General features: G+C 47.5%; 1 protein-coding gene across 3 annotated transcripts; it reads right to left on the minus strand.

Annotated features, from left to right (window-relative positions):
* Positions 1–2805: 2805 nt before the first annotated feature.
* On the minus strand, positions 2806–10011 carry LOC136501425 (uncharacterized). Of its 3 annotated transcripts, none has more exons than XM_066496953.1 (2): positions 8495–10011; positions 2806–2979 (listed from the first exon to the last, which is right to left on the minus strand). In XM_066496953.1, the coding sequence occupies exons 1-2, from the start codon at positions 8968–8970 to the stop codon at positions 2976–2978; spliced, it is 480 nt and encodes a 159-aa protein (XP_066353050.1). In that variant the 5' UTR covers positions 8971–10011; the 3' UTR covers positions 2806–2975. The 3 variants fall into 3 exon arrangements, with proteins under 3 accessions (XP_066353050.1, XP_066353047.1, XP_066353048.1); XM_066496950.1 differs by lacking the exon at positions 2806–2979 and adding an exon at positions 4029–4169; XM_066496951.1 differs by lacking the exon at positions 2806–2979 and having other exon boundaries at positions 8133–10009.
* Between the last annotated feature and the right edge of the window lie 3721 nt (positions 10012–13732).

Raw genomic sequence — 13732 nt, forward strand, 5'->3', positions numbered from 1 at the left:
TTTCAACACCTCAGTCATCCTCAACACACGGAATTTATCTTCCATAGTGTTGATCCATTCCTTAGCATCAAGTGGCTTTGTTGCTTCCTTGAATATTGGCGGCCTAGTATCCATAAAATCTTTGAAGCTGCTATATTGGTTCACTCCCGTGCCACCACCCTGATTGTTACCGCGTTGAACATTGTTGGCGATGGTGCGTAGAAAATCCTCCATGTTCTTCTGGGATTGTTCCGCGTTGCGCTGACTCCCGAGCAACTGTGCGAGGAACATCTCGGGGGTAAACGGGGGAGGAGGTGGCAAATGCGGTTCATGGGGAGGTTCATTGTTGTTGCCGTGGGTTCCACCACCACCACCGGTCCCAGCACCATTAGCACCGGGCTCAGCAGCCTCATACGTGGTACGGCGAGTGTTTGTCATCTGCATATTTCAGCAACAAGTAATGATTGAGTGAAGCTGTAATAATTGCGAGTGAAGGAAAAATTATGCCGTACTGAATTTACTGGAGAGAATAAATTCATACAATAAAACAGAGGCACAACAATCGCATCCCAATTAAAACAACATCACTTAATCAAATTACTTCAACAGCAAACATCACGTCCATACAACCAAATTGCCAGCATACATACACTGGACTTTTATGCGTTCAGATATCGCATTCTTAATCAAGTTCCAACCACATGCCAAGTCTCATAAGTTCGAAGCAAAACACATTAGGTTACATGCCAACAAAAGAAAGGTCATCGTGACAGGACCTAGATACTAGCGCAAGGCAACTAGCCTACTCTTCGAGGCCCTCATCAGGATCGGAGACGTCACCATCGCCCCTAGGTGAAACTATAGGCTCGTCCTCGTTGTCGTCGTCGATGTCCATCCCAGCGGCGTCTGGAGGAGCATATGGGCCAACCCCATTGTAGAGCACGAGAAACTCCTCGTGCAGGTTGCCGTTGTATTCCTCTAGCTTATCGACCCTCTGCAGCAGAAGGTCCCTCTCGTTACAGGCTTCATTCCTTTCCTGAACCAACTGTCCAATCATGCGGTCTGCATTGTTGTTGGCTTGAGTCAACATATGCACCCGCTGCATAGCTCTATCATCTCTCTCAACCGCCTGGTCTCACAGTAAGTTCATATTAGCCAACTGCTCCTGCAAACTAGCTATAGCACATGCATGTCTCTTCTTTTGCTTTCTCCCCTTGAGCTTATCCTAACCACGTAAGCTAGTCAAAGTCTAGTAGGTACTCTCGAGACCCTCATACGCTCTGATGGCGGCGAACATAGCACTCATAGAATGGTTGTCGCTAGCCTGTCCCTCAGCTGGACCTCTGACCAAGGCGCTTCCCTGAGGCTGAACCCAAATGGCATCACGAGGATCATCCCTAGGAAAAGTGCCAGCTAGAGCTGCTGCAAGCTCACTAGGAAATCTGCTCATAATATCCCTAATGACACGGAAGGCTGCTCCCTCTGCACCCTCAACAGGAGTGCAACCCTCAAACTCCAAGTGCCAACCATCCCAATCTGGAGCATCATCGAGAGCAGGAACCGTGATCTCTACCACTGCAAGTCTATTCTCTGCTAACTGGCTCTCATTCCAGGAGTACACCGGCTCTTGACCCTCTGGGTACCCCACATCATGGAGCACTCTCCAAAGGAAGGTCGGCATGCCAAACTCACTCAAGAAGGTGTCCGTGGTGCGGTGCTCCCTTAGGGCCAACAGACGTCGAGGTGCTCTTCCTCCGGTGGACTTACGAGCGGTCTGCTTCGTGCGGGCCATCTGTAGCAAAAGTTCTTTTATTACCCCGGGGAAACATATTTTAGGTGATACAACTTTTATCAAAATGAGATAATCAATTTATAAGGGGAGGAATGCATGACATGAATGAAATGCACAAGTAATATGATGTATGTACGTGCCGTACGTTCTCACAAACTTATGAAATAAATAATTTCTAGCGACGAATTCGGTGGCATACAAACGATCTCTCAAATACGTAACTAATACGTTCTACACGATAGCGTTGTTATGTACATGTAGAAAATTCATTTCAGCCCAATTCCCAATGAATGCATAAAAGCAGTAAATTTTTATCTACATGAATCCCCAGATACGTGTACAACGGTAATAACTACCTAAACCATCGTCATATTGATGGCATCGCCTCAACAGACGGAATACCCACACATGAGATACCTTTGTAAAACATGCGTAGAACATGTAATTACTCCAGCATCATATAAGCATTCACCCTAGATCGGCGGTGTATCCGATCTTGCTCTCACAACTCACACTTACCGAGGCGTAGAAGCAATTGATCCATACATTACCACTCAAACAAGTGGCACTCCTACAATAGCACGTCGTATGAGCGACGAAAGAGAAATATGATAAAAGAACCCCAAGTCAGTACTTAATTAAGCCACCTAAAGTCCTTAACTGGGCATAAAGGATATGACCACTGGCACACTTTATAGTTTGAAAATCACGTTTTCCAAATGCCTTTTTGTTTTAAATACACTTGTGAACAGTAACACGCTAAACCATGCTCTAATACCAGCTGTAACAGAACCGACCAATTATACGAAATTAAGTAAGAAAATCATCCGCCAGAGTAGACGATTTAGCGAACTTAAGCCCGTATAACCCGGTAGTCCGTGAAATCACGAAGGATTTCAAACCAACTTCCATTCCAGCCAAGATCGTAATAAGTTTAGCAGTCACCATCACATATTACATAAAAGTTTGCATCTCAGATACATCAGAGTTTAAACATAGTTATTACAAAACAAGTTCGAATAAAAGTAGCGGAAGCCATTTGTTCAAACCACACACACTCACACGGAGTTCAAATATAGTGCCAGCGAATGATCATCTCCAACAAAAGCATCAGACGAGACGTAAGGAATGACCATGCCCATGGTCCTAAGCATCACCCATCGCAGGATAAAGGCAGTTGATACAGTAGCCGTAATACATCTGCTCATCTGCAACAAGTGGGAATAAAACCCTGAGTACGAGAAGGTACTCAGCTAGACTTACCCGACATAACCAAAAATAAGTGACACCAAGGATTATGAAGGCTTTATAGTAGGGTAGCTGATTCATTTGCAAAGAAAGCATTTTTAGCATTTCAAGAACCTTTCTAAAAACATTATTGCCAAGTTAATTAATTATATCCTATCGACTAGATTTGCACCTATACTAGAGCAAACATGTGATTAAGCAGATAATGATAACCAATGATCATTAAACAACTTGCATAATGTCATATTCATTATAACTATCCAAGTGTTCCATCAACATTACTACGATGAAGTCACTCAAGTCAAGTGCTCACTATTCAGGAGCGATGGCGATTCGAATCGATTCCTAACCAGCTGGTGATTTATTCCTTACACAAACCTCACTCACCCGCTAAAGTGAGATATGGATCACTGAGTTAACTATCCAGGAATCTCGAGTTTGCCAGGAACCACATGTACCCAGGGGCCGACCGACTGCACTTTGGTCTTATCATCTCGCCCCCGTGTCCTACCACACCTGCTCCGGCACAGTGCGCTGCGGGCAATCTACTCGGCCCGAATAATCTCCCAGCTTCGCGGTCGGAAGGTACTTTATCCGGCCAGCTAAATGTAAGGCATGCGTTCAACATGACTCGAGGCCCAACAACTGTCGGTCCTTAATCGACACAGACGGAAAGCACTACAGTTCAAAACTCTACAAGTCTTCGTCCGGTCTCAACTTCATTTAATACTTAGTTATACCATGACTTCATAGTCATCCAAGCAGATCCAGGTAACCACCTATAGCTCGCAGGTGACAGGAAATCACCCGACTTCTACCGGTCTAAGCCAGCTAAGCATTGACTCGACTGCGGATACTAGGGTAACAAGGATATAGTATAACAAAGGTAGACAAGGTATAATGCAGCAACGGTTGCAAACAACCCCTGAATGTAATGCATCAATTAAAGTAAAGCATTTAATTAATAATTGCAAACCGGAGAGAAAAATGCTCCGGGGCTTGCCTCTCTCGAAGGAGCTCGGGCGGTGATCGGGGCACTCCGGAAGTTCCTCAATGTCCTCCTCGTTGGCTTCGGGCACTTCCTGCGGCTGCACCTCGAGCTGCTCCTCGGGCTCCTCGGGTATGACGACTGGGTTCTCGGTTTGCGATCCTATATGATGCAATGTGCGTAAGTGCTTATGCAAAAGTGCATTGGATGAAATGAATACAATGGATATGCCTGAATGCAAGGTAGTCAACATCATCCAAGAACATATACTGTAAGCACATGTCATCTACTGCATTCTCTTCTACTACTAATATGCTAAATCAACACATCTTATTAAATGCTTCAAAGATACACCAAAGCTTCACTAATTTCTTAATCACCATCAAGCAACACTTGATTAAACCCTAATTAATAATAAGTTTAAATAGTAACATCTATTTTTATTGCTTAGAAAAATCTTAGAAAATTACCATAGCACAGTACTACCCTAAGTAGTCTAACATCAGATTTTCATGGTATTTGAATGAGTGGATTAGCCTACACAAAAACAACAAGCTATGGCATGATTATGAACATGAAAATACTTTGTACTGTGAAAAGTGTCAAACAACAGAGTTAGTATTTTTCCTATGTTCTTCATAGCATACAATCACTGTACAAAAATTATCACATGCATGTTTTATACAAAGTTTGCTCTCTAGCTAAAATAACAAAAATCAGCCATTAAAGGCACTTGAACTACACCTCATAATTTTTCTACAGTACATGCATGACATATATTTTTCCTAGGAAGTACATTACATAAGAAGATTAACAAACTTAGAATCATATTTTTCTGAAGCTTATGGGTTTTTCTACACATTTTTTAAGTTATCAGCAATATACATGATTAAATAAAGTTCTACCGAAAAGTATCTCAAAAATGACATGCAATAATTTTCCCAAGTAGATCTGGTGATAAGGAACCTAGAAAAATTTATTTCAATAGATTTGGAGAAATTTTGAGTATCCAAACAATTTCCAAATCATTTCTCTTTTCAAATAATAAAGAAAAACTAAAAATAAAACATCCTATTGCTACTGGGCCGGCCTGCGGGAATCAGCTGGCCCACAGCCACACTCGGCCTGCGTGGCCCGAGCGAAGGGAAAGAGCGGCGGCCTGGCAGGGGCTTCGGCCCACGGCCTCTTAGCTCAACTCAGCCGAGGCGAAGGGCGTTCACGCCGGCGCCGAGACGTCGTGGCGGCGCGGCTCGGCCAGCGGGCCGGCGGCCATTGCCGGCCGGGTTAGGGCAAGCGGGCGAGCGCCTGAGGTTCGCGAGGAGCTGGCGAATGCGGGCAGGCAGCTAGGCAGGGAGGAGAAGGGGAGGAAGGGGGAGTTCCACGGCGGCCGAGCACGGTGGCGCCATGGCCGACGGCGGTGAGGCGTGAGAATGCGCTACCTGGGCTCAACAGACGGCACAATCGCGAGCACCAAGTGCCAGAGAGCGAGGCGGAGCTGCTGGCACTTGATTGCTGGCCGAGGTGGAGGAGGGGCGGCGAATTCGCCCGGCGGCTGTGGTGGCGCTCGGTGGCGAGCTGGCTACGCGCGGGAGGAGAAGCGAGCATGGGAGAGCAAGAGAGCAGGCGGGATGGAGTGGAGAGGAGCGCAGCGCGGTCGGCAGGTGTAGGCGGGCGCGTGGGAGCGGCCGCAGGCCGGCTACGACGCATGGCGGCGTCGACGGCGCATGGCCGCCACGCGGCGGGCGTGTTCTGCCGTGGTCGGGACGCGGCGCGGGCGAACGGCGCGGCGCAGCGCGGTCAGCAGGCCAGACGCGCGCGGGGTTGGGCTGGGCCGAGGTGAGGCGCGCGGCGCTGCGGGAGGCTCGCTGGGCCGGCTTCGGTCGTGGGCCGAGAAGCGGAGCGGCGGCCCGCGAAATAAGGAAAGCCTTTTTCAAATTATGTTTTCAAGAGATTTTCAAACACCAGTTTTCAAATATCATTTTGAGCAAGAAAATGTCATCTTTTGAAAATGTACCAAAAATGAAAGTTGATTAGAATTTAATTCTCTACAACTTTGCTTTTATAACCAAAGTCCAATTCTATCTAGATTTTGAATTATAAAATCAAAGTCAATTTTAACTCAAAACCCTAATTTTTGGGGAATTATTTTTAAGGCAAAAATTTTTGCAATAATTTGAATACAAACTTTGCTACAAAAATTATGCTAAATAATTCTAGATGATTTACAATCATTGTCAAACAAGTTCTACTAACCTAGCAAGCATAATCAGGGCAAAACAACTCTAACAAGTGTATGCATCATTTACGTTTCACAAGCATGTTTCGTATGTTTCGAAGCAGTGTTTCATTTGTTATTTACATGATTAGGCATGTATGATTAGGATGCTTGATGATGCATGACATGCATGATTTTCAGTGCCTAAATGCTGGCATAACACCGGGGTGTTACAATTCTGATTGCTTACCACATGCTTAAAAGTAGCATAGGTGTTTACATAGAATGGTTAGTTAAGGAACTAATGATGACTGCTAATAAAATTGAATATAAGGACGCACGTTTAGTAATGCTTCCGCAGATGCAATAGCCCACAAGCCAAATAAGCCTTGCATATCCTTGGAGTCTTTTATTTTCCTTCCGTCGGGTAAGTCTTGCTGAGTACAATCGAGTACTCAGAGTTTTATTCCCCCTGTTGCAGGTAATTAGAGGATACTTAGAACTAACTCTTGTGTGTGGATACCTCCTGGTGGGCTCAGAGAGGATTCTTTCACGCTACGACCGTAGTGTTTATTTATAACCCTCACTAAAGGTTTTTATAAGAAAAGATATAAAATCTGCTAGCAGCTTTTCTATATAAATGCCCACTATGTTAATACTCCACCATGTCATTAAATTAATCTTTGTTTCCTCTGTAACTCCAATAACATTGTTATATTCCGTTGTTATAATCAATTGAGGTAATATTCTATTACTGTAATAAAGTGATGTAAGAAATGACTTTAGAATGTTGTAAGCTTTATTCTCTTATTTATGATCCTAATGGAAAATGTGGATTTTTGAGTTCTCCCTTAGGGTGTGCTCGACGGAACTGCGTAGTTTAGTGTTCTCTTTTGAGTACTTAGTGTCTAATGAAAGACAAGTACTCCTGTGAGGCATTAGATTAGGCGGTTCTGCCACAAATTTCATCCCTTCACTTTCAAAACGGCAATTTTAGTCCTTAAACTCTACTTTTAGCCTCAATTTCATCCCAGAAATTTGAAGATGATTGTTTCAGTCCTCAAACTTTGCATTTTACGTTCAATTTCATCCATAAAGTATCAAAAGTGTATTTCAGTCTTTAAACTTTTATTTTCAATCCAATTTTGTCTATCAAAGAGAAAAGTTTATATTTTATGCACAATTTCATCCATGAATTATCAAAATGTGTTTTGATTCAACTTCGTCCTTTGTCCAGCACCACGTGCTATTTGAGATGGATAGTCATCGTTAGGCACTATTCTCCCTGGTGTCGCCCCAACTACCGAATCGGATAGCACATTTTCAACAATTATATTCATATTCTAAGATGAATATAAATATAGATCTAAATATTCTTAAATATGACTTATTTTTAGCCTATGGATAAAAAATATTATTCTATACACAAATGGTTATTAGTTGAGCCTAACTCTAGAAGTAGCTAATAAAAAATTATAGATCTATTATTTTTTCAATATATCCATGTTTCTTAAGGAATAAATAGCGTTCGAAGCAACTATAATTGCTCCCACAAAAATGATTTAGTAGGATATATATACTTTTGATAGTTTATGGATTAAATGGAGCCCAATATGCAAAGTTTGAGGATTGAAATGATCATCTTTATAGTTTTAGGACGAAATTGATCCCAATACGCAAAGTTTGAGTACTAAAATGTTCATCTTTATAGTTCTAGAATTATATTGAGCCTAAAAGTATAGTTTAAGGACTAAAATAGCCGTTTTGAAAGTTCAGGCATAAAACTAAGCCTTGAGTAATAGTTCAATGACCAAAACGACTATTCTGCCTTTTACCATTTAATTGAGGAGTGATTATAGTTTTAGTTGAGGAGAGTAACTCCCACGGAGAAAAGACTGCCAAATGACCCATAAACAACCAAACAGAAACTTCACAAAAGAAAAGGTAAATAGTTCACACGGAAATGCTTGTAATTGCAACGCAGCCCACCGGTCACAACTCACAACTATACGTTGATGCTAAACAACGCAATATAGCTATAATAACTAACTTGTCATCCACCGACCAGCACGTAATGGCATGAACAGGATCATGCTCCTGCTCCTGCTAGGGATGCATGGAACTACCAGTCTACCACTACCACACACTTGAAGATTGCATTTTTAACCTATGTAATTAACAGAGAAGGGTACAACAAAACCCATGTAATTAGTGAAAAAGAAGAAGTTAACTTCAACACTAGTACTACGTGGTAGCTGGGGTAGATGCTCACTTGCATTCCACTCCAGCCTCGGCGGCTCGCCGGGGAGTGCTCTTCCGGCGGCTTCCATTGGGGCGGAACCCACTGGACTTGGCCCTCACGCGCCCATCCCCGACGCCGTCCTCTCCCACCAGGTCGTCGTCGGAGCCGCGCTTCACCCGGGCCCGCCGGCGCCGCCGCTTCTTGGCAGCTCCGGTCTCAGCCGTCGAGCCCTTGGCGTCGTCGTCGTCGTTGCCTGCTCGCCGCACAGCGGGAGCGGGTTTGGCGACGTCGTCTGCATCCTCCTCGACCTCGCCGGCGTCCTTGTCCTCCTCTGCTTCCACGCCGTCGGTGCCGTCGTCCGCCGTGAGAGGCTTCTGAGCCGGCCTTCCCCTCCTCCTCTTCGTCTTGGGCGGTGTGGGGGACACGGACACCTCCTCGCCGCCGACGCTGCCGTCTTCGTCGGATTCGTCGTTCAGTTTCTTGCTCTTCCCTCTATGCCTGCCCATGTATGTATCTGAGGGATGGACTCAACTAGACAGGGGCAGGGGACTTCGCTCCTTGGCTGGAGCTGCAAAATAGCAGAAGAAAGAAACAAGTCAGGCACCTCGCCTGTCAGTGTATGCATCTCATCAGATACACACAACACAATACGTACGGTATATATGGATGGATCGAGCAAACAACAGGATGATGAGCAAGAAAACAGTGTACATGGGTATGCGAGATCGAGGTGAACAAAGCAGGCAGCTTATCAATCGTTACCAACCTTAACCGTTACCAAGAACTCCCAACGGTTACAGAAAGGGACTGCAAATTAACAAAGCATCACTGACACTCCAACCACCACAAAACAACGATTACCCTCACCAGAGGGCAGAGGGGGATTCCCTGAATCCTGAGCAAACGGAGAGCATGAAGGACGCAGATGGAACAGAACAGAAGCAGGGGAGCAAGATCGTCGACGACCTACCTGAGGACGCCCACCTCTCTCCCTCTCTGTCTCCCGTGGCGTTGCCTGTGCCTGCCTCCGCGATGTACTCGGAGCTCAAGAGCAACGCATCCGATCTCTCCACCTCAGGCTCCAGCTACAGCTGCTGGATTGGACTGGTGGAGCTGTGCTAGCTTAACTACGACCGAGAGATCGATCTCCTAGACTAGAGGGAGGCCTGCCGTGTGGTTCTTGGAGACAACCTGAGCTCGGATAGGAATAGGATCGAAGAAGAAGCAGGGAGGAAAAGACGGAAGGCCGCCAAGAAGTTCAAGGGATCCGAGTAGCGTGGCCCGGCCGTGTGGTGGTTTTCTATAGGCTGGTGGGGCGGGCATTCGGTTCAGATATTATTATTGTGACCACTCGCCACTCACTCAGCAGGTGATGATGATTCGAGTGGTTTTGGACTCTGGAGTGTGCACACAGCAAGGAAAGAAGCCAAACAAGCAGCGCCGCGCAAAAGGGCCGAGTGGCGTTGGCATTTCAGGGAGTAGCTGCAACGTCTCGGAGGAAAAAGATCAGGTTGGAAAATAACTACGTGGTCCTTTAGTTTGGGCAATTGTCATGTGCATGTGCTACTACGTTTTCAGCTGCACCTGTACGTGTGCTAAATAAACCGCTGACCTCATAAAAAGAACACGTGATTCTCCTTGTGATGGATGGAGACAGGAGAGAGAGAGGGAGGGAGAAAAAGAGAGATATTGTAAAAGAAAACCATTTCAGCTGCTAATGATACCAGGACGTGCCATGTTGCACACTTACGGTGAGCAAGTGACACAGAACATGTTGCTATTTTTATTAAAACGAACTAGCAGGAGAGCTACGAGAGTAATAGCGAACCTAGACGGTACCGTACAAGCACTATACAGACACGGCTGAAGCCCAACAACAGCAACAAAACAACAACTGAAAGGTAAATAGAAAAAAAATTCTTAAGATGTTTTTGACTCTTCAAGATTCTTGGAATGACATAATTTAAAATGAATGGAGTAGTTAGGAACCTACATATTGTTGTGGTGGTCCACCTCAGGTGTTGTTTGGATGTGTGGGGGTATGGACCCCAAGACATGGGCCGCACCATCAGAGTTGGCCCAGCCCACAAGATCAAGACGTGCACGGCGCTGCTCGACGTGCACCGCAAGACATTGTATAGTACCAAATATGCTACTTTTCTTGTAACCCTGCTCCTCCAGACTATATAAGGAGAGGCAGGGGTCCCCTAGCAGATAGGATACGACAAGATCTATCTACTACATCTCAATACAATCTACCAAAGACACATGACGTAGGGTATTACGTCGATCAGACGGCCCGAACCTGTCTAAATCGCTGTCTCTGCGTCTTGTGTCACCATCCGGTTCCTGATTACGCGCATCCCCACCGACAAATCTACCTTCGTGGGATACCCCTCGGAGGACTGCCGACGATATTCTGTCGACAGTTGGCGCGCCAAGTAGGGGTGTGCGCTTGATCCATGGCGAGCCAGATAGACCTCAAATCAACAACGTGTTCTTGTCATCAATCTCGTGGAGATCCATGCCGGTCAACGACGACGATTCATCGCTGGCTACATCAGCCCCCGCGACTGCAGATCCGATCTCGGAACCGCCTCCGAGGTCGCCTTCATCAACAACTCGCCGCCCGCTTCCTCGCTACCAGAGGAGGCAGATCAACAACGACGATCTGATCGTATCCATCGATCGGGTCGGTCTGAAGCTCGCCGATTGCCTCTCAATCGCCGAATCGGCTCTGGACACTCTGGTTCAGCGCCGACCACCCTCCGATCTAGATCTATCAGAGGCTGCTTAGGAAACTTCAGGGGTTACGGCCCTACCCTTCGGGTTCACCAACGCCGCCGCCGCTTACCAACATGCCCTGAGGGGCAGATTCGCCGACCAGGTTGAAGACGTCCATCCTCTCGCCGACCAGATAGCGCCATACGCCGCCGACCAGACTTTCTGTCTAAAGCTAAGTTATGTTTCAATATTCTTCTAAATATTCTCCAACCTCCGTATATCGCCATGGCGTTTTTCCGAGCTGTTTTCTCCATATTTGCTCTCCAAACGATTTTTCTGAACCCCCGAACAGTCATGTTGATGCTCGGACGCCTCCAGAGACGGCCCTGTCTCCGGCTCCTCCCTACACGTGCACGAGCGTCTGCCCTCTGCGTTATGGGTGATCGGCAGCGGCTCCTTAGTGACGCTTGTTCCTCCTACACGTGCACGAGCGCCGCGCTCCGCGTTATGGTTAACGGGCTAGCTAGGGCTGAAGACTCAACTACACACTAACTGTTCGAGCGGTTTATATTAAACATAAATATATTTTCACGCCAACTGATCGCCGAACTGCATACGTCGTTTCATCACCATTGCTGATTTTTCTCCGGAGTTCATATATTTTTACATCATGTACTACCCGTTCTACATGTTTGTATTGTAGGATCATCGTCCGAGTGATCGGATCACCTGGTGCTCAGACTTCTCCACCGATCAACTGGTCAGACCGCTTGGTTCATGGACTCCATCGTCGACCAGTTGATCGGACTGTTCGCCGCTCGTGCTTCATCACCAGCTACGCCGGTTACTCCTCAGCGCTTGGATTCTTCGTGCTCGAGGACTAAGTGGGCACACTTCACTGGACGGACGTCGCCGCCTACGTCGGGGACTCCTCGGTGCTCGGACATCGCCGCCTATGCCGAGGGCTCCTCGGTGCTCGGACATCGCCGCCTACGCCGGGGACTCCTCGCTCCTCGTTGCTCGGACATCACCAGCGATGCTGGGGACTCCTCGCTCCTCGGTGCTCGGTCATCGCCAGCGACGCTGGGGACTCCTCGCTGCTCGGACGTCGCCAGCTACGCCGGGGACTCCTCGGTGCTCGGTCATCGCCAGCGACGCCGGGGACTCCACGCTCCTCGGTGCTCAGGAATCGCCAGCGACACCGAGGACTCCTCACTCCTCGGTGCTCGGTCATCGCCAGCGACGCCGAGGACTCCTCGCTCTTCGGTGCTCGGTCATCGCCAGCGATGCCGGGGACTCCTCGCTCCTCGGTGCTCGGTCATCGTCAGCGACGCCGGGGACTCCTCGCTCCTCGGTCATCGCCAGCGACGCCGGGGACTCCTCGCTCCTCGGTGCTCGGACATCGCCAGCGACGCCGGGGACTCCTCGCTTTTCGGTGCTCGGTCATCGCCAGCGACACCGGGGACTCCCTTGCTGGTCGAATCTTGCTACGTCTCATCGGTGTGCTATCAAGCTGCTCCATGCTGTTCGGATCAGGGTGCTGATCTTGGACATCACGTCTAGGGTCTTGATACACGCATGTCAGACGATGTCGGCAAGCTTTCAGACTTCTTTTTTCTTTGATCCTGCTACAAGATTCATTCTTCATCTTCCAGCAGGCTCGGGGACTATGTGGGCACACTTCACCTTACGGTGAATGTGCTTGTTCTCATCTCAAGGCTACGCCCGGGGACTGGCTGCCTGCTCGGCTGGTCTTCTACTTTCTGACCCTGACACCACATGACTACGTCACCTACTGTCAGGCTCGGGGACTAGCTGTGGGGGTATGGCCCCTAAGACATGGGCCGCACCATCAGAGGTGACCCAGCCCACAAGATCAAGGCATGCACGGCGCTGCTCGACGTGCACCACAAGACATTGTATAGTACCAAATAGGCTACTTTCCTTGTAACCCTGCTCCTCCAGACTATATAAGGAGAGGCAGGGGTCCCCTAGCGGATAGGATACGACAAGATCTATCTACTATATCTCAATACAATCCACCAAAGACACAGGACGTAGGGTATTCCGTCGATCAGACGGCCCGAACCTGTCTAAATCGCTGTCTCTGCGCCTTGTGTCACCATCCGGTTCCTGATTATGCGCATCCCCACCGATAAATCTACCTTCGTGGGATACCCCTCGGAGGACTGCCGACGATATTCTGTCGACAGGATGACTAGGGATTTTACAAATCTATATATTATCTACATATTCGTAGCAGCATGGTGTGGTGACCTGAGATGTTTTGGTGTTTGGCGAGCTGGCAATGGCTATTATGAGGCTGGCGCCACATTAACGAATCACGCATGCCAGTGACTTGTTCGGTTTGGCTGCGACAACTCGTTCGTGGCGGCTCCCTTCGGTGAGATCCATGCTATGAGCTTGTGGTTTGGGATGGGGGCATTGGGATAAGTCCTTGCTCGGCTACACTGATGCTGACAATGGCGATGCCTATGGATGCCGTGGACCTCGCTGGAGGCATTGGCCATGTTCGCTTGTCTT

This window comes from Miscanthus floridulus, chromosome 13, assembly GCF_019320115.1.
Source record: "Miscanthus floridulus cultivar M001 chromosome 13, ASM1932011v1, whole genome shotgun sequence".
NCBI lineage: Eukaryota > Viridiplantae > Streptophyta > Magnoliopsida > Poales > Poaceae > Miscanthus > Miscanthus floridulus.

Bases quoted from the DNA above. Each gene is read 5' to 3' on its own strand.
- LOC136501425 (XM_066496950.1), bottom strand. From the start codon at position 8,970: ATGGGCAGGCATAGAGGGAAGAGCAAGAAACTGAACGACGAATCCGAC. The intron at 4,170-8,494 runs GTGAGCATCTAC...TGCATCATATAG, and splicing joins GAGGCTGGAGTGGAATGCAA to GATCGCAAACCGAGAACCCA.